We start from the raw sequence: 26,123 nt of genomic DNA, 5'->3' as shown, positions 1-26,123 counted from the left end.
ATTATCTTCCTCACTATCTCACTCCCCTAAATACACATTTGAATTTAGAAACCCTAAAAGAGATAATTATGAGAGAAAAGCTACAGAATATGGGAGTACATGAGGTCATAAATACAAGCTTGGTTTAGTTTAGAACAGAATAAGGATTCACATTTCTTGGAGGTAGATATTGGAAAGAGAGAAATACGGGTGATTTAAAAGGGAAGTTTTTGATCTATAAGGCTGTCTTAAAAGGAACTTTCAAACTGAAAGATTTGGCAAGAAGTGAGCCAATTAGGTAAGGCAGTATAGATCAGGTAAAGGAAAGTAATGGAAGAAAGTAAAGTAAATTAAGAAATGTTAATAGTTTAATTAATATATCTAAATATTAGGTAAGGTAAAGTCTAATAAGTAAACTCAAAAAGCAATTAGCAATAATTTAATTAATATATATGGCCATGCCTTCCTAGTATCTATACAAAAATGAGGCTACAGAGGTACATTCTGCTATTTTTAATATATTCAAGCTAAGGGTATTAAACACAAATTGAGCCAAGCAAATCATTCTTGGAGTTTTACAAATTAATGAAGATTGCATTCATATCTGTGAAGGTGATCTGTTTTCAATTATAACAGATGATAATATGGATGAAATGTTAGTACTCTCTTCACATGATTCTTCTTAAGTGAGAAAGAAGTAAACAATAAAACATTGAGCAAACATTGAATAATATATACAAAATTGTCACTTACAAGGAAATAATAAATTTGCAAAACTGTTATTCTACAATATGAAAATAGTTCATAAAAATTAAAATTGCCTATAGCATTAGTGACTTGTATTTATCAGCTTGACATCTGTTATAAAAAATTTAGTATGTGAAAATGTCCGATTGTTAGCTTAGCTCTTGTTTTTCATGCCAGAAACCTACCATAAACTAATTTGGATTATTATCTTTCTTTATTTCTTCCCCACATCTATAACATTTATGAAGAACCACATTACTTGGTCTCTGTGAGGGGATGTCAGCATATTTTACAAGTTTTTTTTTAAATTCTACTTTGAAGTTTTGATTAAGATACTACAACTAATCATTTTTGATCTTACATGATTAAACCATGCTTACAAATCTTGCTCATTTAAAAAATCTCATTAAACTTATAATGCTTTTATGACATTCTTAATAAATTATTTATCTATTTGCATTAACATGTGAAACAGTCACTGATGGTAAGTTGTTTTTCCCTACATTTGTAGAAATGATTTTTTTCTATTACTAATTTTTTCAGCCCTATATATACTCTGGTACTTTCGTAAACGCATCAAGAATTAATTAATGTATGTTCATCAAGCAACTGTACCTCTGGGGAGTTTTTTGAGAGAGGTGGTTCCACCTTCATTGTGCTTTGGAAATTCATCAACGATTTTGAAGAGTCTATCCTTTCCACAGCCAACTTCACAATTAAAATAATTACCTTGGTTAAGGACTTGATTTTACTGCTAGTAGTTTGTTCTTTGTTACTGTAAGCTAAGAAATGACGTACCTGTGGCTTTTGGGTGGCTCAGTCCAGTTGAATATTTGCCTCTGATTCAGGTCATGATCCCAGGGTCCTGAGATCTAGCCCCCAGATCGGGCTCTCTGCTCAGCGGGAAACCTTCTTCTCCCTCTTCTGCTGCCCCTGCTTGTGCTCTCTCTCTTTTTCTCTCTGTCAGATAAATAAAATTAAAAAAAAAAAAAAAGAAATAACATATTTAAGATGCATCAGATGTTTGTGACTAAATCTATAAACATTGTACAAAGAGAGTATTTGGTCTTGTCCAACACTTGTGACTTCACCCTTTCTTCCCCATCTTTAGGTTGTTTATCTTTTTTTCCCCCCTCGTTCTTCATATGTTGAATAGAAACCTAAGGAATTAAAATACCAAATATGTTCCAAAATTCATTGTTTATTTGGAACACTGGAAAAAGTTAAATTTACAAAATAAAAAAAAAAAAATGTGGACGCATAGAGTTGTATGAGCTCAGCTACTCATCAATACACATCATAATCAGAGTATTTTCGAGTCAGTGTCATCACCTGTCAAGGTTTTTAAACAGATCAAACTTGCAGGTTAATGAAACATAATTGTGAATTTATATACGCTTACCTACCAAAAAGAACTTGCTGTTGCAGGCATGGATTTACCTTGAAGAAAGGTCCACATGCAATTCCTCTACTTACTTTGTTCAGTAAGTAGCCAGAGGAGAACATCTTGGGACACATAACTTGTTAGTGGCAGAGTCAAGCTTCAGAGCTAGGCCTAACTAGAACCAAAGCTCTTACCAGGAAACAAATTTCTTGGACGACTCTATGTTAATCCTAACAAAGTAGCCTTATGAAGTACACAGAGTGGAGAGTTTTTCTGCTCCAAAATAATAAAATATATTATTCATCCAGTACTACTGAATTCTGGGTCAAATAATCAAATGGCCTTCTGCGGAGTAAATTAAACTAAAAGAAATGCTTTTCTTCAAGCATTTTGAGACCATTTTGCCTTTTCATTTGGCTGCGTAGGATTTTTCTTTGATACTAGAATATCTTTCTGTAACAGCTGGGACCCTAAGCTCAGAAGCCCTAACAAGCTACAGGTTATGTTCTTCCAGTGCTTTGAAGAATGTTGCCTTGCGAAAATAATCTTTGAGACAAAAAAAATTGTGTGTTCTCTCTGCTTTTTTGTAGGCGTAATGAAACACTCGGCGTTTCTTAAACCTTTTAAAATTTCTTTTTAGTAAACCACGTTAGTAACAATTGAATTGATTCGGCGATTTTTGTCTAAAGTCCAAAGTTTGCAAAACCTGATTCCTCATATACGTATCATAACCCAGTTTGCTTCTCAACTTGTGATGCATTCCAGCTGTAAGATTTGTCTTAACAATGCTCGCTGATGGAGTCAACAGTGTCATTTAGATTAAATTTTAGTTGCCGCAGCACGTATGCTTGTTGTTGACAAGAAACCTACAGAGAAGAAAGAGTGGCACCTGGTGATAGGTTAGCTATATTTAACATTTCACAAGTGAAAACAATGTTTAGTAAATTAATTCTCTGGAACTCTGCAGCTGCTATTTCAAGTGATGTGTGATGTTGAAAGGGAAGTTCTAGTTGAAAATTCAGTTGAAAAGTTTCTGTATAGAATCTGTTCCTGTCAGTTGAACAGTCTCAACCAGCCTTTCAGTTTAAACCAGCATTGCCTAACAAAAAATAATCTTTATGACTAAGATTTTTAGTCTCACTGAAAGTGAAACATATTTTCAGATTCTTTCAGTTATCTTTAACCTTAAAACATTTGCTGAATTTAGATTTTTGCTTATTAATAGGGTTTCAAAAGTTACTTTATGCCCACAGAATGACAGTTAAAGACAGATAACGGATCCTTCTTCTTGTTGTTGCTCTTTTCAGTCACACACAGAAAACACAACCCCTTGCTTTAAATATCTGGTAATGACTTGATCCCTTATCAGGAAAACTAGTATTGAGACAGCCTGAATATTAAGCTTTAGCTTTGGTTGATTCATGTTTCTTTAGAACCGAGAAATTAAATTGAATTTCCTTTCTATCTCTCATTTTGAAAGAATTTTGTTTACTCTCTTCACTTATGTCAGTTATCTGAGCAAAAGCATATATGTTCTTCTTGGTGATACTGAAAATATTATTCAGTTCACTGAAAGTTTTTCATGCTTTCAATGACATTTAGTTAATTATATTTAAGCACTAGTTTTCTTTTTTTCATATGCCTACAGTGTGAATAACAACTAAACAAATCTACAGAACTTTTTATAGTCCATTACATCTATAATCTAAAAAATGCCTAGCGGTCCCTCAGTGGCTCAGTTCGTTAGGTGTCTGCCTTGGTCTCAGGTCATGATCCCAGGGTTCCTAAGATCTAGTCTGAGTTGGGCTCTGTGCTCAGCAAGAAGTCTGCTTGTCCCTCTTCCTCTTCCTTTCCCCTTCCCCACGCTGTGCATGTTTTCTGTCTCTCAATTTAATAACTAAATACTTTTTTTTAAAGATTATTTATTTATTTATTTGACAGAGATCACAAGTAGGCAGAGGTGGGGGGGGGAAGCAGGCTCACTGCTTATTAGCAGGGAGCCCAATGCGGGGCTCGATCCCAGGACCCTGGAATCATGACCCGAGCCCAAGGCAGAGACTTTAACCCACTGAGCCACCCAGGCGCCCCAATAACTAAAATTCTTTAAAAAATAAGATAAAAAGTTACTACAGCTTGCTAGGGAGGAAAAAAAAAAAAAAAGACTCTAACCTTTCCTTACTGTTTCCAAAAAAAATGTTAAGCATTGAAGCCACAATATTGCTCACTCATTGTAATTATTTTCAGTTTTTCTTGAATCTTACACCAGGAATCTTAGCTCAAATAATATTCCATGCATAGATGTAAGCCCTAACATGGAAACTAAAAGTTTAGTTCAGTATAAGAAAAAGAACATACTGGAGACATTCAAGGTTTCCTTTCACCCTTCTTTCAGTTTAAAAATGCAGATACTGCTCTGACCCAATAAACAATTGAGCCTATAAAAACAATATTGGAAGAACACATAGTATTATCTGCATTTAATAATTATGTCATTTATCTCAAGAGTTAGGCAATGTGGTATCTTTAGAAATTTTGCTGAACTTCTTTTTTTTTCTTTTTAAAGATTTTATTTATTTATTTGATAGAGAGAAAGAGAGAGCATGAGCCCAGGGAGGAGCAGAGGGAGAGGGAGAAGCAGGCTCCCCACTGAGTAGGGAACCCTACACAGGGCTCAATCCCTGGACCCTGGTATCTTGACCTGAGCCCAAGGCAGACATTTAGTGAACTGAGTCCCCCCAGGTGTCCCTGAAATTTCGCTGAACTCTTATTGTCCACTTTTTTTTTTAGTATCAGTTTTCCCTAAGAGTGAACACATTAAAGATGTTCTGTTATACTCAGGAATGTAGAAGACCTGTGTTTAAAATATTTTGCTGCTAAATTTCTGTAAGACAGCAAAGATGCTATTATTGGAAAGTCCCTTGTACCATCAGTTGACAAGCATAGAAGTGTTAACTTGTTTTGTGAATAAAGGGATTTTCCCTTTTGGATTTCCAGGTTAAAGAGTCTTCTTTCAAATCTGAATCTCTGGTCTATTCTCTTCACACTTGTAAGCATTTCACTACTTGCAAGTTACATCTTCAAATATCTACAACCCACCCTTTAAACCATGTTCAAAGGAAAATGATAATACCAGCTAGTTTGGTGATTTGACCACATCCGTGCAATTTTTATTTTAGAGCCAGCCTTGTCATTTCCACAGGAAATGAGATTATTTTTTGAAATACAGGTGTCAGGCATTACTAAATTTTTTCCCCCAAACAAATGGTAGTTATTAAGTAGATACAGAAGTTTCTATGGATTGCTGTTCCTGGTGCTGCTTAACTTTTGTGAAGAACTAAATGTGCTTACCATAAGGCAAGACTTGTCAGTTTTCTGCTATTCATACACCTGAAAGTTGTTGATTTCCCTGGCAATTGTCTTCATATGTAATCTGTACTTTGTTAAGATGAACCGTTATGGTACCTGATAGCATTACTATTAATTTTTTAAAGATTTTATTTATTTATTTGACAGAGAGAGAGATCACAAGTAGGCAGAGAGGCAGGCAGAGAGAGAGGGGAGGAAGCAGGCTCCCTGCGGAGCAGAGAGCCCGACGAGGGGCTCGATCCCAGGACCCTGGGACCATGACCTGAGCCGAAGGCAGAGGCTTTAACCCACTGAGCCACCCAGGCGCCCCACATTACTATTAATTTTTAAATTTCATTTGTAGGCACTTACACAAGCTTTTCTATATAAATTCTACTTAACGAACCTGGTATTCTGATTGAAGAAAAAAATTCAAAAAAATATTTTCTTTTCCAGAGAGTTAATGGATGTATCCCTTATGTATCCCTTATGAGAGTTAATGAATGTATCCCTTATGTATCAAACCTGGCCAAAGTTTTCAGCCAACTGGTTTTCTAATAAGACTACAAATTAAACTGGGACCTATTTAAAGCAAACCAAAATAAACAAAAAAGAAATATTTGAGTTATTTTCCATCTCTTCTTGCTAGCCATGTTTCTGGCTTGTACCTGGGACTGGGAGAATTGCCCTTTTGGTGGAATAATGAGAGTAGGTCATATTGTGCTCAGTACTAAAATTTATGAATGTGATAGAGCTTAAACAGTAATAGCACTAAAGGAAACGATGTCTGTCATATCTTCAACGTTGTAATAATGGTATTGTTTTTAGCACTCTGGAAATACAAGCTTGCAATAAGAGCACTTCTGTAAATAATATCCAATCTCCAGTCTGGAGAGGGTTTTCCCAGATTGCTTCTAGCTGGTATGTGTTTGGTAGCTGGAGAATGAGGTGGTCTCAGACTTCTGTGGGCAGGCTCATAGTTTTCTTTGGCTATATAATTCCCTCGAAAACTTAGTAGGCTCCTGGGCCATTCATTTCCTTGTACTTAATTACTGGTATAAATAACTGCACCCAAAGATTTCACCTGAATAGTTCTTCAGTCTCTGACTCTCCCTGTTCTAGCCTAACCCTTTTCTCCCTTCATTTTCCTCCTAACTGATTTGAATCTATAAACTTCGGTGGGAAGGCAATGACTCTTGCTCCTGGAACGGCTCTGAACTATAGTTTTATCTCTTGCTAACTGGGGTATTAAAAACACTTGGGAAGGGGACGCCTGGGTGGCTCACTTGGTTGGACGACTGCCTTCGGCTCAGGTCATGATCCCGGAATCCCGGGATGGAGTCCCACATCAGGCTCCCAGCTCCATGGGGAGTCTGCTTCTCCCTCTGACCTTCTCCTAGCTCATGCTCTCTCTCACTGTCTCTCTCTCAAATAAATAAATAAAATCTTAAAAAAACAAAACAAAACAAAAAAACACTTGGGAGGTCTCAGTTTCCACACTTTCACACAGTCTACCCACAGTTTACATACACGCCATTTATTGCTAGAGACATTCTTATCCTTCTGAGCCTGCAACTTGGCTGTTTCATTCCTGACTTCGCTTTTTTTAGTGCCTTGCTAGAAGGGGCAACTAACATGAAACAGCATACAAACACTTTTTAACCATGTCTCCAAGAGCAACAGGCTTATTAGATATAGGATTTGATTGCCAAATTACTTCAGACAATCATTTTATCAAGTGCTTTGCTATATAATGCCAAGGTCGCTAGCTTTCTAACTAGCTATATCTTTATTTTCATTTTCCACCATCTAACTTAGCATTTACCTACTTGTTTATACAACATCTCACATCTGTTATTGGTTTCTTTTTATTATGTGTGGGATAGGCTAAGCTTCCGTAACAAAAGAGAGTGATATTTTAAAATACTATGGTTCAAACAAGTTGGAAGTTTATTTCTCTCTTGCATAGCCATGCACATGATCTACTCATATCCCATGTAAGAAAACTCACATGACCAAACCCACATGCACTTGGGTTTATAAACTTGGAAATTTTCTGGTTGAAGATACATGTGCCTCAGTAAAACTTAGAAGATACAAATACTAAAAGGAAGACTGGAAGGAAGAACACTAAGGAAAAATTAGCTGTCTCTGCTGGACATAGTGTGGTGTTCTGCCTATCCATTTTTTTTTCCTCTAACATACCCATTTTTCTTCCTGGATTCTTGAGCTTCAAAGGAAACTTTCAGATTTAACTCTTCTTCAAATAATTATAATATACACATGATTTGGATTAATGTATATAAATTTATTAGGAAATTTAATCCTTTTAATAGAATTAAGTAAGATATGATTCCAAACCACTTTGAGTTATTTCTATTTACCTTAACTAGACAATATTAAACAAAACAAAATTATTATAGAGAATTAATTAAAGCTAGCAGAATATCTAGTTATGCAAAGCCAAATCATGGTATTTTCATTTTATTTAATAAACTAATTTTTCTTATTTTTTTTCTTCAAGTTTTTATTTTAATTCTTGTTAGTTAACATATATATAATCCTGGTTTCAGGAGTAGAATTTAGTGATTCATCACTTAGATGTAATACCCAGTGCTCATCACAATCAGTGCCCTCCTTAATACCCATCACTCATTTAGCCCATCTCCTGCCCACCTTCCTTCCAGCAACCCTCAGTTTGTTCTATAGTTAAGAGTCTCTCTTTTTTTCTTTTTATCTCTTCCCCTATGTTCATCTGTTTTTTTTTTAAAGATTTTATTTATTTATTTGTCATAGAGAGAGAAGCGAGAGTGAGCACAGGCAGACAGAGTGGCAGGCAGAGGCAGAGGGAGAAGCAGGCTCCCTGCCAAGCAAGGAGCCCGATGTGGGACTCGATCCCAGGACGCTGGGATCATGACCTGAGCCGAAGGCAGCTGCTTAACCAACTGAGCCACCCAGGCGTCCCTGTTCATCTGTTTTGTTTCTTAAATTCCACATAGGAGTGAAATCGTATGCTATTTGTCTTTCTCTGACGGATTTTGCTTAGCATAATATACTCTAGCTCCATCCACATTGCTGCAAATGGCAAGATTTCATTCTTTTTGATGGCTGAGTGTATGTATCACATCTCTTTATCCATTCTTTATCCATTCATCAGCTGATGGACATTTGGGCTCTTTCCATAATTTCACTATTTCTAACAGTGCTGCTATAAACTTTGGGATGTATGCACCCCTATGAATCAGTATTTTTGTATCCTTTGGGTAAATACTTGGTCATGTGATTGTTGGGTTGTAAGATAGTTCTGTTTTTAATTTTTTGAGGAACTTCCATACTGTTTTCCACAGTGGCTATACCCAAATATATTTTCTGTATCTTTTTTCACTCTATAAATAGATGTATATACTATATACTATATTTATTTACCAATCGTTGAGAAATTCTATGCAAGTGATTTTTTTAAAAACAAATTCAGTATCAGTAGAATCTATTTAATTGGTTGGTTTAAGTACCACCTAACAATTTAAGATTAGTAGTGTTCAGTTTACGTTTTCTCATATCTTATTTTGTACATGATAGTACCATCTCTTGGATATGTTGTCATTAATGGGAAACTTCGCTTGTATTTCAATATAGGAAGAACATTCTTCGTTTCCTAGATGCGGAAAGAGATGTCTCAGTGGTCAAGAGCAGTTTTAAGCCTGGTGATGTCATACACTATGTGCTAGACAGGCGCAGGACATTAAATATTTCTCAGGATCTTCACAGCCTCCTACCTGAAGTCTCACCAATGAAAAATCGCAGGTTTAAGACCTGTGCAGTTGTTGGAAATTCTGGCATTCTGCTAGATAGTGAATGTGGAAAGGAGATTGACAGCCACAACTTTGTAATAAGGTGAGCATTCTTCTGTTCTTAAAGATTGTAGTTTCTTCAAAGATGTTTTACTGAGGTGTAGAAAACTGACAGAAATGTATAAGTCTAATATTAATGTTAAGGATTATTGAAAGTTCAAATACTTATTTATGATAAGTTTTTCTGTGTAGTATCCAAATTTACATTTACCCTGGGATATAAAATTAAAATTATTGTATCACTGAAAAGAAAGGAAATTATTGTATCTTATTATAGCAGTAAGATTCACAATAGCTTTTTTTTGCCAAATGATAATTATATTAGATTTAATACACAGGAAAAAGACTTCTATTAATAGTTTTTCTTTATGTCCATTAATTTAATGTTAATTCATTCACTAATATAGTTAATGGGTATTTATTAGTTGATTAATAGTTAATTTTTATATTGGTGAATGGATTAATTCATTTAATCCACTTAATTGATTATATTTGTAATCCTTTTTACATACAATAAATTATATTTGAATATTTCTGTGTAATGATGTAATAGACAAGTAATTTTACCCTTTAAATGACATTTATCGGATTCTAAGAATATGACAAGTTTATAAAATTTTTAAAAAGTATATAAACAAGTTTACATTTGATATCTTGCACCAGATTACCTGCATCATTCTTTATATGTGGTATTTGTATATTTTGGTTTTTGAGTTTTCTCACATAACTAAGCATACCTGTTTTTCATTGATGGTCAGCAGATGTTTGATGAGTCATGTGTTTGGTTAACTTTAGATGAACTGAAAGAAACACAGCAATAGAAATGGGATTATGATGACAACATAGATATTAGCTTTCCATTTCCAGTTCATGCATCGAGACATATGTTTTGGCTTGTTTTAGTTCTTCAGGAAAATTTGCTGAATGAAGTATGTATGTTGAAATATGAAATGGTTCAATGTGAAGATACACAGGAAGATATACCGATTTGCTCTGTTGATGGTCTGGAGTCTTGAGGTTATGTTGGAAGTCAGCCTGTGAAAGTATAGATTTTGAATGAACTATTTTGAAATATAGTCTTTAAAAGAAATATAATTAATTATATAATTATTCATCATAAATAGGCAATTTTTTTCCATAAAACAATAATAGCCATGAAAAATTATTATAATAGAACACTACCAGGTGAATAACAATGAATGTAACTATGAACATTTTACTTTATTGTTTTACCTTTTCTCAGTTGGAAACAGGATCAAAGATTGATTGTAGATCCAGCTGAGCCTTTAAAAACCTGAACTCTTAAATTGATTGGACTGAGTTGTGGTTGGGGGAGAGGGGCTCTGTCAACATGTAGATGTACAAACAAAATTGTCTCCAAAAAGGAGGGAAATATTTAATTAGGGAATGACACTGGAAATGGAGGCAATGAGTTCCAAACATTGAAGTCTGTGTGAAGATAGTTGTGAAGAAAAACTAAGGAAGGCTAGGATGCTTGGGTGGCTCAGTGGGTTAAGTGGCTGCTTTCAACTCAGGTCATGATCCCAGGGTCCTGGGATGGAGTCCCACAGGCTCTCTGCTCAGCGGGGAGTCTGCTTCTCCCTCTGCCTGCTATTTGCCCTGCTTATGCTCTCTCTCTCTCTGACAAATTAAAAATATATATATATATATATTTTTTAAAAAAAAGAAAAACCAAGGCTTCTAGAATTTCTGAAGAGACTAAAAATCAGAGGTCAGGAAAAATGAAGTAAAAATTTTACAGAAACGGAAATTAATTCCAATGTAAAGAAAAGAATTTTCAGGTTTAATACTGGAACTGCATGTGACTGACTCCTTGTTCTTATATCCCTCTAAGCTTTAACCCTGGGCTCTATATAGCTTAAACCTTGGTATCTATATATAACTTACTAGGTTCAGCCCCATTTCTGATTCTGAAATTAAGACTGTAGTCTTAATACTTCTGTCAGTTCACATAATTACCACTTCTTTCTTATAATAAGAACAATTAAGACCTAGTATTTTAGCAACTTTGAAATATGTATTACAGTATTATTCACTATAATCACTATGGTATGCATTATATCTCCAGAACTTTGTTATCTCTCTGTTACAAGTCACTTACTGGTATTTGAGCAAACGGTATTTGAACAAATTGGTATTGAGCAAATGGTGGAGTGTTTTTAGGAATAGAACTTCAGGAAGTTATTTATGCTTTTCTAAGCTATAATTATTTTTAAAACTTATTTAACAAGAACAAAATAATGACCAATCCCTTCAAAAATGAGGAAAATCATCTTAATGAAAACATGAAAATTATCACCATAATTATTTTTATTTTCCTTTCCTCCTGGGTTTTACTAGCTTCCAAAAATAGAAGTTGGAATATTTTAGATTAAAGTGTATATTTGGGAAATGTTTCTGATTTTAGGTTAGGATAAGGTTTCTGATTTTATGAGGAAAGTTTAGCAAGAGTCCAGGATTAGGCTTCTGATTTTACAAGGAAAACTTTAGCAAGAGTCCACTCATGATTAGAAACAAAATCTCTGCAGGAAAACAATCTTGGTTGTATCATAGCTATTTAGGGAGTTCATTCATTTGAGTGTCATAGACACAATAGTCCTCAATGACATATCATTATACCAAACTTCAGTCCTTTCTAAAGCTCTTGTCTTTCTCATGGAGTTTTGTCTCATCATCTATGTGCTAAATACCTTTTCCTTCCCCACGTATGTTTGGCCATTCATTATTATATACATCTCTTTTACCCTAGAACACTGTGAAGGATTTTTCCTGTAAAACTCCATCAGAGCCTCAGTCCTTATAATAGTCTCCCATCCATATCAACCTGGTTGAAGTTGTTACAAATTTTAGTAACAATCTTTAGAACCTTTCAAGTTTCTCACCTTCTTAGAAATGTACTGTGTCTGTATCTGCATATCTCTAGATACTTTTGGTTATTTGATTGCATGTATAGCTTGTGTTCCCAGGTTGTTTATTTGTTTTCCACTTCTCCTGTTAGTAAGTTTGTTAAGAGAGGTACATCATGCCTGCACTGCTTGCAGAAGGCACTAATTAGTCTAGTGATCCCTCAAGGATCAGGTTCATCTAGGTATTACATTCAACCTGACCTCTAACTTAATAAACCAAAGCATTACTTGTAGAGAAAATCTTCATTTCACATTAATTAAACTTTAAGTCTCATTTTTAGTTTTTTCAAAAGGACTTTATAGAAATAAAATGCTGTCTTTTTTGTATAATGAGGTACTATGCATTATTATATCTCAACAGTTATCTATTCTTCTAAGCAGTTGTAGTATTGGGGAAAGAGGGCATGGCATATATACGTGGCATATTGTCCTGTGAATATGATTTTGGAGAATGCTATTTTTAGTACCCCACATAAGTATTTTAAAATTATTCTGTGAAAAGTGCCTATTTTTGTGTTTGCACATATAATGGTAGCTTTTCATAAATGCAAACACACACACACACACACACACATATCATGCATTTTTCTCTCCTAAAAAATAGACTCCTTTAGTGGCAGTTTGTATCATGAATTAATCAATTAAATTAAATGTTGGCTTCAGTGGGACATTACACAAAATAAAAGCTCTGGTCAATATGATATTTTAAGTAAGAGGAAGATAGAAAAATAAGTTAAAGCCTAGTTTAGATTCTCTAATAACTGACTAAATACTGAATTTATTTGTAAAATCTATGTGTGTGTATGCATATACATGTGTGTATGCATTATATATATGTGTGTGTGTGTATGCATTATATATGTGTGTGTATGCATTTTATATATATATATATATTTTTTTTTAAATAACAGGGAAATGTTCTTAAGTAACAGAGTCTACATTAAGCAATATACAGTGTTTGTGTTTCTCTGACTTCACTCAGCAGAGTGTCCTCAAGCTCAATCCATGTTGTCACAAATAGCAGGAAGGGAAATACTATTTTAATATTATTCATTAGACCTACTTCTCTGGATATAGGCATTTTGAATTCTCTGAATCTGCCACTTGAAACCAAAGGAGACTATGACTTTCTTTTATGTGCCTCTGCATCCATGGAGTTGGCACAGGCCGGGATCTATACAGAAAGAATGTTTCTGTGGGATATATAATTTTATCTCCAATATTCTCTTTTCCTGTCTGGGATAAGCTCTTCTTCTTTTCAAATAAAATCTGTATCTAGGGCATTTTTAAGAAAAGAGAAGTACAATTTTAGGCCTAATGATAGCTTTATTTTATTAATTAGTAAAAAGAAGACATTCCAAATGCTCAGTTGGCTACTGTTACACTTCTAACATTATTTTAATGTTGTATATAGACCAAAGAAGGAAAAATATACGTAATTTTAAAATTGTGAAACATTCCTTTATACTGGTATTTATAGAACCAGGAAATTTAGAGGCCTTCACAAATGATTCTCTCAAATTCTTCTCCCATCCAAGTGCCACATTAACTACAATTCTACCCATTGAAATACATTTATTTGGTATTATTCTTATTGTCATTACATTAAATTATTTTCTCAAAAGTACTAGTAACTTACTACGTTAGTTTATTCATGCAACAAAACTTTATGAGTGCCAGGGGCGCCTGGGTAGCTCAGTCATTAGGCATCTGTCTTTGGCTCAGGTACTGATCATGGAGTGCTGTGATGGAGCCCTGCCATCGGGCTTCCTGCTCGGCGGGAAGCCTGCTTCTCCCTCTCCCACTCCACCTGCTTGTGTTCCCTCTCTTGCTGTGTCTCCCTCTGTCAGATAAATAAATAAAATCTTAAAAGAAAAAAACCCACAACTTTATGAGTGCCAACCATGGGCCAGTCATGAGTGGAGTACAATTACAGAATGATTATCTTCACATTACATTCCTTCTTGCAGGAGGCCTGTCTCTGTGGGGTCAGGAATAATCACTGAAATGAGAAGTTTTTAAAGACACATGGTAAAATCTAAAAGATTTGTCTTTGGCCAGCATTGGTACTTCAAATTATGCAGAATGATAGAAAATATTTGAAAGAGAATATGAGGTATGCTTCCTGTACTGAATGAGACTGTTCAAACTCAGAATTTTACATGAAGTCTTTGAAATATTCCAGAAGAACTCTAGATGGGTAACAAATCTTCGGATGTCACACACAATACATTCTAAGAAGATACCATAGGGCATTACAAGACATTAGTATAGTGCCATGAACTGTCTGACAGCCTGACATACACTAACCAGAACATACCAAACAGCTTCATTACATACCTTACAGAATTAGCTAAGCCATCAGTAGACTCAGTCACATTACGAGATACAGAACAATATTCCAGTCACTCTAAACAGCCTCTGACTTCTTCTATAGTTGCATCGTAGGGTATCCTGGCCCACTTTTACACTTTACACACAATCTGTGGGATAGTCTGAATAGCACTTTCTCTGAGCCAGATTTCATTCCAGTAGCTCTTTTTAATATCCCATGAAGAAGAAGAATATCACTAGACTCTTCATCACTACATTAAAAATTGGTAAGCATTAGAGAAATTATCCTATTGAAATGAATGTCTATATTTTGTATTTGGGAGGCTTGACATATGCTAACTGTTGGAAAGAGAGAATCAGTGCTGCATAGGAAAAGCCTTACCCAGTATAGAGTTCAAGTCCAAGCAGAGTTCACAGTAATGATATTCATTGAAGTTGGACTTCTTTCTGTGCTTTACTTTACTAATTTAGAAACTGAGATTATTGTATAAACTACATCTCTTCATCTAAACTGTTACAATTCCCCTACTCACAGAGCCCACAAGTGGTAGAATTGCTCTGCAAAATATCTGTCCTGTTTATTCCACATGGACATACCTAAAAGTATGCTGTAGAATTTCAAGAATTTAGAGTTTAGAAGACAATATATATCATTTCCATATCATCATAGACAAAGGAAAATAGGTTTAGAAAGCTACTTTTAAGCAAAAACAATTTGTTTAAAAGTATCCTTTAAATCTTTTTTTAAACTTTGTGTAGTTGTAAAATTATTATAACAGTGTATATCTTAACACTAAGCAGTGAAAATTGTTTTGGACTTTGGAAAACAATATTTAAAGTGCTTTTAAATTCTCCTGAAGTTATTTTTCAATTTTTTTCAGATAATTTACTCCCATGTGAATTTATGTTATAGTACATTCTAATATTTGTGCTGCCTATGCTCAAGAATTTTATAAGTTTAGCAATAGTGATTTTTCTAATGACAAAAATATTCAGGTATTTCTTAATATTGATAATGAGAGATGATGGAGAACAAACCCTCATTCTATCTTCCATAATCTTCTCAACCCCGCTTTGGTGTGGGGAAATGATTGTGTGTTCTTTCCTTTTTCTGGGTTACCTGGTGATTGTAGGAAATGTCAGGCAACCCATCTTTACTTGTTTTTCGTAGAAGAGAGGCTATGTCCACTCTGATAAAAGTAAACTTGGTCCGCCTCTGTACTACCTTTGACATTATGTGGAACCCTCTGAGGAAGGAATTCATTAACAGTTGCACCTGGTAACTGTTATTTTTTAACCATCATCTGGGGCTCCTCGCTGTGCTTAAACAAAGGTACTAGGAATCACAAGTATGACTTAAGTGATTAAGAAATGGTTAACTAAGAACTATAAAACACATTTTCTGTTTGGGCTAGTTGGAATTCCAAATTTAATTTTGTTCATTTATACTTTTCTTTGTACCTCCTTTTTCTCTGTGCTATCCTGTCCCCATCTTCCCTCCAGCCTACATCACCATCTTCTGTTTGCTTGATTTCTCCTTTCTTGGTCATCATCCTTAGTTCCTGCCATGGTTGACCAGCTCCCTCCTAATTTCCTTTTTGGTTCATATATTTTTCTAAAAATACAAAACTAGCAATGAGAGATCAATTAAAATTATCTACCTACCTATGTTTGTGTATATGTTTTTGTAAGTAAATCTGGCTACTCAAATTGTAGTTCTGAACTGCCAGTGTTGGTATCACCTGGAACCTTGTTAAAAATACAGAATCTTGGGGTGCCTGGGTGGCTCAGTGGGTTAAGCCTCTGCCTTCAGCTCAGGTCATGATCCCAGGGTCCTGGGATCGAGCCCCGCATCGGGCTCTCTGCTCCGCAGGGAGCCTGCCTCCACCTCTCTCTCTGCCTGCTTCTCTGCCTACTTGTGATCTCTGTCTGTCAAATAAATAAATAAAATCTTAAAAAAAAAATACAGAATCTTAGAACTTGTACCAGACCTGCTGAGTCAGAATGTGCATTTGATCACAGTGCTCAGGTGCACGCTTCGGCAGCACATATACTAAAATTGGAATTTTCACAGTGCTCAGGTGATTTTTACGTGTATTAAGTTTGGAGATGTATTGGACATCTCTGTATATGTGGACGCTAAGCTCTAGGCAAGCTGGAAGTCCCAGTATGTTTATTTAACCTGTGTCTTCAGGATCTAGCACCAAAATTGATATGTTGAGGTCTATGCTATTTACAGAGTGAACAAATTAATGTAGGACTTAAGAAAAATGCTGTTTGTGTGCATGTATTATTATACACTGAATTTCAAAAGTAATATGTAAGAGGGGTCATATATAAATAAAGGTCTTTAAACCCTTACAACTAAAAAGAAAATACAGAAATATGAAGAGCAGTATGGTGAAATGCCCTAGATACTGGGGGGTCAAAGAGCTGGGTTCCTGGTAGTTAATAGAAGCATAATATTGGATAAATACCTAAACATCATTTTTCCACTGTCCAGTAATGATGATAATATAGGCCTATTACTTCAAAATGTTTTTCTAAGTATTAGTTGGAAAATATAGTAAAGAAATGCATGAACTATAAAGCTTAATATGATACTAACACACATCTTGTTTAAGTGTCGTAGTTGAAAATTAGATTTGTCACTACATTTACTACACTTGATCTTAGCCAAAAGGCCAAGAAGCGATTGTCACTACATTTCCTAATAGCCATGCCCATTGACTAGAAAAGTAAATTCTCACTGTCTGTTATGAACAAGAAGTATACTTTCTCCAAATTTATCAAATATGTATAGAGTTGACACTGAATAACATAAAGAAAATATGGAATGCAAAGAGACAGGAACTCTTCTCAGGAGTGTCTGTAAAATCTGAGTATGTATTATTAAGAACAACTATAGTAAAGACATACATTTCTTCAGGAAACTAAAGCAATAAGATAAAAATGTTTATTATTTTATGATCATCTAGCTTCCTAAAAGAAGGGATAATATGTTTCAAAAAAGAAAAAAATGGAGGAATTGACTTCCCTTGACTGATACAATGCATTTTACGACTCAATCAATTCTTGATTCTCCACCAGTGGGTATTTTAGGGCAAACTTTACATCATCCTCTTGACCTATGAATGCTAATTCGTATAGCAAAGTAGACTCTTTCTGGGAAGGAAAAAAATATTTCTGCTTTTCAGTGTGTTCACAAAAATGACCTTGATTGTTTCCTCTTCACTATCCCAGAGAATATGTTTGTCCTTAACTCAAATGTTAACTGTAAACAGTGAAGTTTCTAGTAGTGAGCCAGATCCAAAGCATTAGAAAGATTTTTAAAAGTCTGTTTTGATTAAAATACCCACTTACTATTTTAGGGATAGTTCCATTGCATATGCAATATTCACTCCGTTTAATTTCTTCCATGTTTTTACTTAATGTTTATTCATATTTTGAATTCCTGAAATTTTATAGCTTATATAAAACTAATTACCTTTGTGATTTCCATTGATATTAATCATAAAATTTATTTTCTAAGGAAGAATCAGAATTCCCATTTTATTATAATTATTTATAATTTCTTATGATTTTTAAAATTTAACTTAAAGCCAAATATGGACTTCATTATGGATTGTGATCTGAAGTAAAGCTCTAACTTTTTTCCCCCAACCATATAATTCCTTGGATGAGAAGATTTTTTTTAAAGATTTTATTTATTTATTTGACAGAGAGAGAGATCACAAGTAGGCAGAGAGGCAGGCAAAGGGGGAGGGGGAAGCAGGCTCCCCTCTGAGCAGAGAGCCTGATGAGGGCTCAATCCCAGGACCCTGAGATCATGACCTGAGCCGAAGACAGAGGCTTAACCCACTGAGCCACCCAGGCGCCACCAGATGAGAAGATTTTTATCTAGAAGAGATTTTTTTTTAATGGAAATAAGTGTTAACTATTTTAAGTTTTAGAACATTATCTTAAAATGCTTATCTCATTCTCTAAAAATTCATTATTTTAAACAATTACAATTTCTCATCTAGCAAATCTAGCAAGGATTTTTATAAAGATTTTTTTTTTTTATTTGACAGAGATCACAGGTAGGCAGCGAGGCAGGCAGAGAGAGAGACGAGGAAGCGGGCTCCCTGCCGAGCAGAGAGCCCGATGCGGGGCTCGATCCCAGGACCCCGGAATCATGACCTGAGCTGAAGGCAGAGGCTTTAATCCACTGAGCCACCCAGGCGCCCCTAGCAAGGATTTTTAAAACTCTTAATATTAAGTGCAAACTTGTGTTGATATTGGCACTCCTGTGAAATGCCTTGTTATGTAAATTGATGTAACTATTCCAAAAATCAGGTTGATAATGTCTACCAACCTTACAAGTAGTGTATTTCTTTATTCACTAACTCCAGTTCTAGGAATCTATCCAAACATGAACAGTTGCTTATGTTTCAAGGCATTTTATAAGCATGGCAAATAAAAATAAGTAAATAATTGTACATATGGATGATTTGTCATACAACAAGTGGAAAAGAGGGCTCTAAGGCAAAGAGACCAGTAAGCATAAAGGCAAATAATTTCCATGGTCTTGGGATAGATAGAGTTTGGGATCAGTCTACTGTTAGGTTCATAATGAGAAACAGTATGGAAGGGGAAATATCAAGGTATATTGGAATTACATGATGAAGAATCATTACACCCTGTTAAGGATTTACAATGTATCCTATAGTCCAAGAAAGGCCCTTTGAGTTTGTTGGCTTACTTATTCTTGTTGGGGTTTTATTGTTCTTATAAACAGAAGGGGAATATACTTAGAGGCATAGAAGCATAAGCACATTAACAGATTAAAGGACCATGATAATATATAAATAAAAGGAAAGAAAAAAACAGGAAGAGCACTCAATAAGGAAGATACTAGAGGAGGCAAAATGTGATGAAATCCATCTCATAGGACAGAGTAAGATGATAAACTAAGCTTAGATGCTATAACTCATATTAATGTATAATGTTGTGGAAATTATCATTTCCTGACATTAGTTGAGCATTACCAAATGGTCAGTTGATCAGTCCTTCCACAGATTTTTTTCTAAATAAGAATTCAGTTTTGGGTTTAAAGTATTTGCTATTTTTCAACAAAGTCATCTGTAAATAGATAAAAGGCCAAAGTATCTACCCCAAAATCAAATAGAAAGTTTTCAGTACCTATTATTTCAGTGATAAATAGCATAACTTTGATCTTTCTTGTAATTTATTCACTAACTCCTTTAGTCTTTTATCCATCTACTTATGAGGAATTGGAGCTGCAAAAATGAAAAGGAAGTCTCTAGACCAATGATCATGGTCTAGTGAAGGAGATAAAGTAATGACTAATAACATTGCAAATTGCTTTGTTAGAGTTATACAGAGAAGTAAGCACTAGTAATGAGGTGGAGAGGAGACATAAGCCGGATTCAAGATGATTTCCTGAGAGAAGCAGCACTTGAGTTGACTGAGAAAGTAAATATAGAATGGAAGGAAAAGGTAGTGAGACCAAGTCCAAACTGTATCCATTACACACAAAGGGGCCAGAGCATGAAAGAAAGTGGCTTTCCAGTCTGCAGGTGGTTTCAGCATTCTGGAATAGAAGGTTGTGTGGGCCAATGGAACCAGGTGAGGCTGGAGTACGAGGCTGGGAGACAGGTAACACAGGGTGCATGGTGCCTTGCTAAGGAAATTGGGCTCATTTTGCCCGCAGTCTGTAAAGCTACTCTGTAGAGGAATGACATGACCAAACTTAAATTTCAGGGAGATTTCTAGGTGATAGATAAATTAAGAAGGGAATAAAAATGGTACTACTGGAAGCACTCTTGAAAGGTGGAGATAATGAGGGGGCAAAGTAAGATAGAGACAGTATAGAGATAGTGTAGAAGGCAAATTGAGAAAATAAAGGAATAATATGAATTGCATAATAGATGGAAAAGGCAAATGGTAGTAAACACGAATGTGCTCCATTTTAAAATGTGACATTTTTTGGATACCAGAAAATGAATCTTAAAGAAACCTAACTGGTTCTCATTGTTCCTTTGAATTAGTTAAGCTTAGGTTAACAAACTCTATTTTTTCAAAGAACAGAGAGCTTGAATGACTTTCCTGAGTATACAGGAAAGGTATATAGGAGTATATAGGAAAGAAAGCAACAGTAGAGCTTTTTCCTCTCCTTCTCAAAGTTTAATATTTTATTTTTAAATAAAGATTGGAAACACATATTTTTCAATTAGAAATAATAGTTTGTGCTGTACTAGATCAAGAGGTTTTTAGTTGTATATTTACTCTGAAATAAAAAGACCAGTGAGAGATTGTCTTTATTAGGGTACATTTCAAATTTTGATGACTTAGCATGTAAAACAGAATAGGAATGCCATTATAGGGGTACTGGGGTGGCTCAGTTGATAAAGCAGCTGCCTTCAGCTCGGGTCATGATCCCAGGGTCCTAGGGATCGAACCCCGCATCGGGCTCCCTGCTGGGCGGAGAGCTGCTTCTCCCTCTCCCTCTACCTGCCTCTCTGCCTATTTGTGCTCTCTCTCTATCTCTCTGTCAAATAAATAAATAAGTAATCTTGAAAAAAGAAAAGAATAGGAATGCCATTATAATGTCTGATATTCCACAATGGCACTAGCCATTCTTCAAAGTAGGTTAAAAAACAGATCAAACAGCATATAAAACCACACACACACACACATAATAGTAACTGTATGAGGGGATGCATATTTTAATAATCCTTGTTCTGGTAGGTATTTCACGATATATACATATACCAAATCATCATGTTGTATACATTCAACCTACACAATATTATGTGTCCACTATATCTTAATAAAAGTGGACAAAAAACCAAGAAATAAAAAATAAACACTGACTTTATAGTGTTGAACAGTTTTTCCAGTTGTGACCTACGGACCATCTTGTGGAAAATTCTTTTCTTTTAATATTTACTTGTTGGGGGACCCAAGTGGCTCAGTCAGTTAAGCATTCAACTCTTTTTTTTTTTTTTATTAAAGATTTTATTTATTTATTTGACAGGCAGAGATCACAAGTAGGCAGAGAGGCAGGCAGAGACAGAGGAGGAAGCAGGCTCCCTACTGAGCAGACAGCCGGATGCGGGGCTCTATCCCAGGACCCTGAGATCATGACCTGAGCCAAAGGCGGAGCCTTTAACCCACTGAGCCACCCAGGCGCCCCTAAGCGTTCAACTCTTCACTTTGGCTCAAGTCATGATCTTGGGTCCTGGAATTGAGCCCTGTGTTGCTCAGCACATAGTCTGCTTGAGTTCTCTCTCCCTCCCCTGCTGCCCCTCCCCCGACTCTCTCCCTCTCTCTCAAATAAATAAAATCTTTAAAAAAATGTCTATTCACTGTGTGCCAAAAGTATGCCAGAATATTCTAAGTCCAGATAAGTGAGGGGGAGACTGAGACCTTTTGTTTCAAGGAAATTAACACTTTAATCAAGTGAGATAAATCTTTAAATCAGGTGGATCTGATTTCAAGTTCCAGCTTTTCCATTTAATATATATATTCAACCTTAACTGATTTATTTACTTCTCCAAGCCATGGTTTCTTCACATTTAATATGAAGAAAATAGTCCTCACCTTCTATTTTTTGTGGGTATAGAAATGAGATGTGTGAAACTGACTAATATAAACCCAAGTACAAATTATTCAATAAATGTAAATTTTTCTTCTTTCCGATGGTTTAAGATTAATGTATTTGTAGTACATTCATGGTATGAAATTATATCTGTGACCTAGGTCACAGAAGATGTAAACATTTGCAGTTAAATGGTCATTGTTGCTAAGTAGTTACGTTTTCTACCATGAAGTATAATTAAAATAATACTCATTTGAGAGTTCAGAAACCTGGATCCTCCTGCGGACATTGGCTCTAAATATAGCTGTGTGACTTTGAACAAGTAATATAAATCACTTTGGGTTTCAGGTTCCCAATATGCCAAATGAGGCAGTTGAACTATATGGTCTCATAAATTTCTTTCTGGCTCTGAAACTCTATGACTCTATTTTCTTATGATTCAGTAGACACCTTTGGAATAGGTCCTGTCAACTTGCAGAGTTCTTTCAATTTTTTTCCTTCTGTTGCCATATTTTGTGAATAAATTTACTTCTCATCAGCCATTTTGTAGAAATAACATTTTCTACTTAATACTGCATCCTGTAGTCTGGCTTTTGTTTCCTTTGGTCCAGGAGTGTTGCCTTTCCTCCTGATGAATGCAAGCAAATGCTAAGCCTCAAAATCAGGAGAAGAGTATCACTTCTTAGCAAAAGAAAAACAAAACCAAGTTTTAATGATTCATATCGATTTTTGTAAATGTGATGACATCAGGGCCTTGGGAAGTCATGGTACATAGAGAATAAATAAAGAAGAACCAGTAAATACGAGTATTATCAAAAGGAAGAGAAGCTGTTTTACATCGACATCATTTAGTATAGTTTTGGGGAAAGGATCCTGACATTTTTCTAAGAGGTAAGACCTTCCACTTCCCATATCTACTTTACTGGCATCCACCAGAATTCTTGGAACCACAAAATCTTTTTGGTGTATTGACTTATGCCATTACTGGAAATATTTTTTTTTTAGAATATTAGCAGTCAGTATAGTACTAAATGTTAACAGTGATTATCTTTTAGAGGGAGACTTAAAAGTGTTTTATGTTTGTATTAGCTTAATTTCTGTTTTTGGTAGTGATTGTGTGTGTGTGTGTGTGTATATCCATTTCCCCATGCAATGGACACAAGGACTGTTTTTAAATTGGGAACAAAACCAATTTTACTTTCAAAAAATTTTTAAAAATTAAAAAAAATGTTAAAAATCTGGAGTATAGATGGGAAAGGTAATATACTGGGAAAGGTAATATACTGGGAATTTGAAGAGTTGAACTCATGTTCCAGCTGTAAGACTACCTGAGTGATTTTGAGCATGAAATATATGTGTGTGTGTGTGTGTTTGTGTGTGTGTGTGTGTGTGTGTGTGTGTTTTAAACAATACATAAAACCTCAACTTACAGAGTTTTGTAGTCTAGTTTTGAGTGTTTTCTCATTAATGACAAGCATAGTGTGTGTGTGTACGTGTGTGTGTAAGAGAGAATATGTGTTTTGGATAATCAGAATCATTTGAAACTTTGGTCTTGTGCTATAAATTTTGGATTCATGTTGTTTTGTTTCATTTACCTCAGTTTTATTTTGTACCTTCCTGTTTGTTTATTTATTTATTTATTTAAGTACAGTTGACACATAACATTAATTTCAAGTGGTCAGCATAGTGATTCAACAAGTTTATACATTATGCTATGCTCACCACAAGTGTGACTGTCTTGAATTTGCAGTATGTTAGATTCAAGGCTGAGTTTAAATCCCAGCTTGAAGATGTGTAAACTGTAGGTTTTACCTCCTCATTTGTAAAACATGATTACAGATAGCATTATTATATGAATGTTCTATAAAATTTGAATAACTTAGATATAAATGATATATGACAAAAGGCAATAACTGATAGCTCTCATATTTAATGAATTAAATAGATTATCAGATTGAACAACATGTCAAAAGCACGGTGATCTAATAAAAACCTGAGAATGATTTTTTTTACTGTGACTCATCACTTGTTCAGGAACGAAGTTCAAACTTAGAGTCCCATAATTATTTTTTGAGTTCTGATGTCATCTTTGGCATAAATGGATGGCTCTTAAATATGATGATTTAAAAAAATAAAAACAGTTGGGGCGCCTGGGTGGCTCAGTGGTTGGGCCGCTGCCTTCGGCTCAGGTCATGATCTCAGAGTCCTGGAATCGAGCCCCGCATCGCATCGGGCTCTCTGCTCAGCAGGGAGCCTGCTTCCTCCTCTCTCTCTGCCTGCCTCTCTGCCTGCTTGTGATCTCTCTGTCAAATAAATAAATAAAATCTTAAAAAAAAAAAATAAAATAAAATAAAAAAAAAATAAAAACAGTTATTTGAAGTTTAAAGATATAAACAGTAGTTCCATTAATTTGTCACATTATTTCAACAAATACTATTTTATTCAACAAACAGTTATCAAGCAGCCAGTAGACGCCAAATCCTGAGGGACTGCCGTAGATATTAGGGGAAATAAAGATACATTACATGGTCCGTTCTGTTTGGAGTTTGCAGTCTGGTGGAGGAGATAGAGGGGTAAGAAAGTAGTACAGGTACTGTAACCATAGAGCTAAGAACAAAGTGTTGCTGCCAGTGAGACATAAGGAATTAATTATAAAAATGAATGGAACTAAGTTTTATGTTCTCCACAGTTCTATGTGGAACAGGAACAATAATTCCCTTTCCAAGAATGTTGTATATTTATGGATATTCTTGTCATTATTCTTTTTGCACATCGTCTTATCAAAGTATTGTGTCAATGTGCTTTTGGTGCCTTTTAGTTTCAATGATCAGGATCATTAATAATAATCCTTAGTTTTTTAACATGTATATATGCATAACTTGGCCTTCACTTCAATTTTTCAAATTCCCCAGGTGTGACCTTCTATATGTAACTTGGAAAAGAACTATTAATATTGGAATGCTTAATTTGGAACCTTTTCTGTTTATGATATTTCTGATCTATTCTTTAGTTACCTGATGAAGATATTTCTAAGTCTTGGGCAATTTTAATGCATAATAGACTTTTAAGCTTGCCTCAGTATTTTACATTAAAAAGCAGAACACTATTTGGTTAAGGGAGAACTGGGAGTTTCATTTTTACAAACCACAAACTGAAAGTTGTTATATATTAATAAAGGAGGAGGAATCCTAACAATTGGAAGAACAATAAACACTGTAGTTTCTTGTTTCCACTAATCCCCATGTGCTAACTCTTCTGAGTAAATTCTGACTTAGAGTTGTTTTAAAAAATCAGAATGAAAAAAAACACTATGACTTTAGAACTTCTCCATTCTTCCTAACTTGTTTTGAATGACAATGGTTTTGCTTACAGGAAACATCAGTTACCTAAAATAGGTACATTAGTGGAACAGATCACCTTTCTTGTTTCAGGTTAAATAATTCCAACTTAAAATGATGATTTTTATTTCAATATTGGTCTGTTTTAACTAGCATGATTTCTAACAGTTAATATTTTAACAGTTACAGTTGAAACCCGGTTTTCAGCTTAACGCATACTTATTAGTACTGCACCTTTTGTTTTCCTTAGCTCAACTCTAAAACATACACTGTATCATATTTCTACTGAGACATCTTTAACATGTGTAACACAACTAACATGTTAAAAATAAAAATTGAAGTGATTGTACAGGTATCAGGAGATTTGGTGCAGAGTTCACAAACTGACAGCCTGAGGGCCCAGTCTAGATTCTTTGGTGTGTATCATCACAAGCCCAGAAGAGCCTGTCCCCGTTAAATGGTGTAATGGTCAAGCAAAATTGCCCATTTTCCAGAGTTGGGTTAACTCTGACTCAGCACTGTGTGTGTTCAGGTTCTAGTTTAGAGCATCAGCAGTGTTCTTAAAAGACTAAGAGATCAAATACCCATACACAGGTAACCAGTTCACATACA

At 35.0% G+C, this 26,123-nt stretch overlaps 1 protein-coding gene and 1 pseudogene across 1 annotated transcript in view; one reads left to right on the top strand and one right to left on the bottom strand.

Annotated features, from left to right (window-relative positions):
- The window catches only part of ST8SIA4 (ST8 alpha-N-acetyl-neuraminide alpha-2,8-sialyltransferase 4), a 100,413-nt gene that overhangs the window by 8,750 nt on the left and 65,540 nt on the right, over positions 1 to 26,123 (top strand). Inside the window, 1 exon segment of the mRNA XM_047729810.1 lies at positions 9,092 to 9,349. Coding sequence (XP_047585766.1) covers positions 9,092 to 9,349 — 258 coding nt within the window.
- On the bottom strand, positions 17,124 to 17,263 carry LOC125101332 (uncharacterized; annotated as a pseudogene).

This window comes from Lutra lutra, chromosome 5 (genome assembly GCF_902655055.1).
Source record: "Lutra lutra chromosome 5, mLutLut1.2, whole genome shotgun sequence".
Classification (NCBI taxonomy): Eukaryota; Metazoa; Chordata; class Mammalia; order Carnivora; family Mustelidae; genus Lutra; species Lutra lutra.
This window is presented reverse-complemented; position numbering and strand designations above follow the sequence as displayed.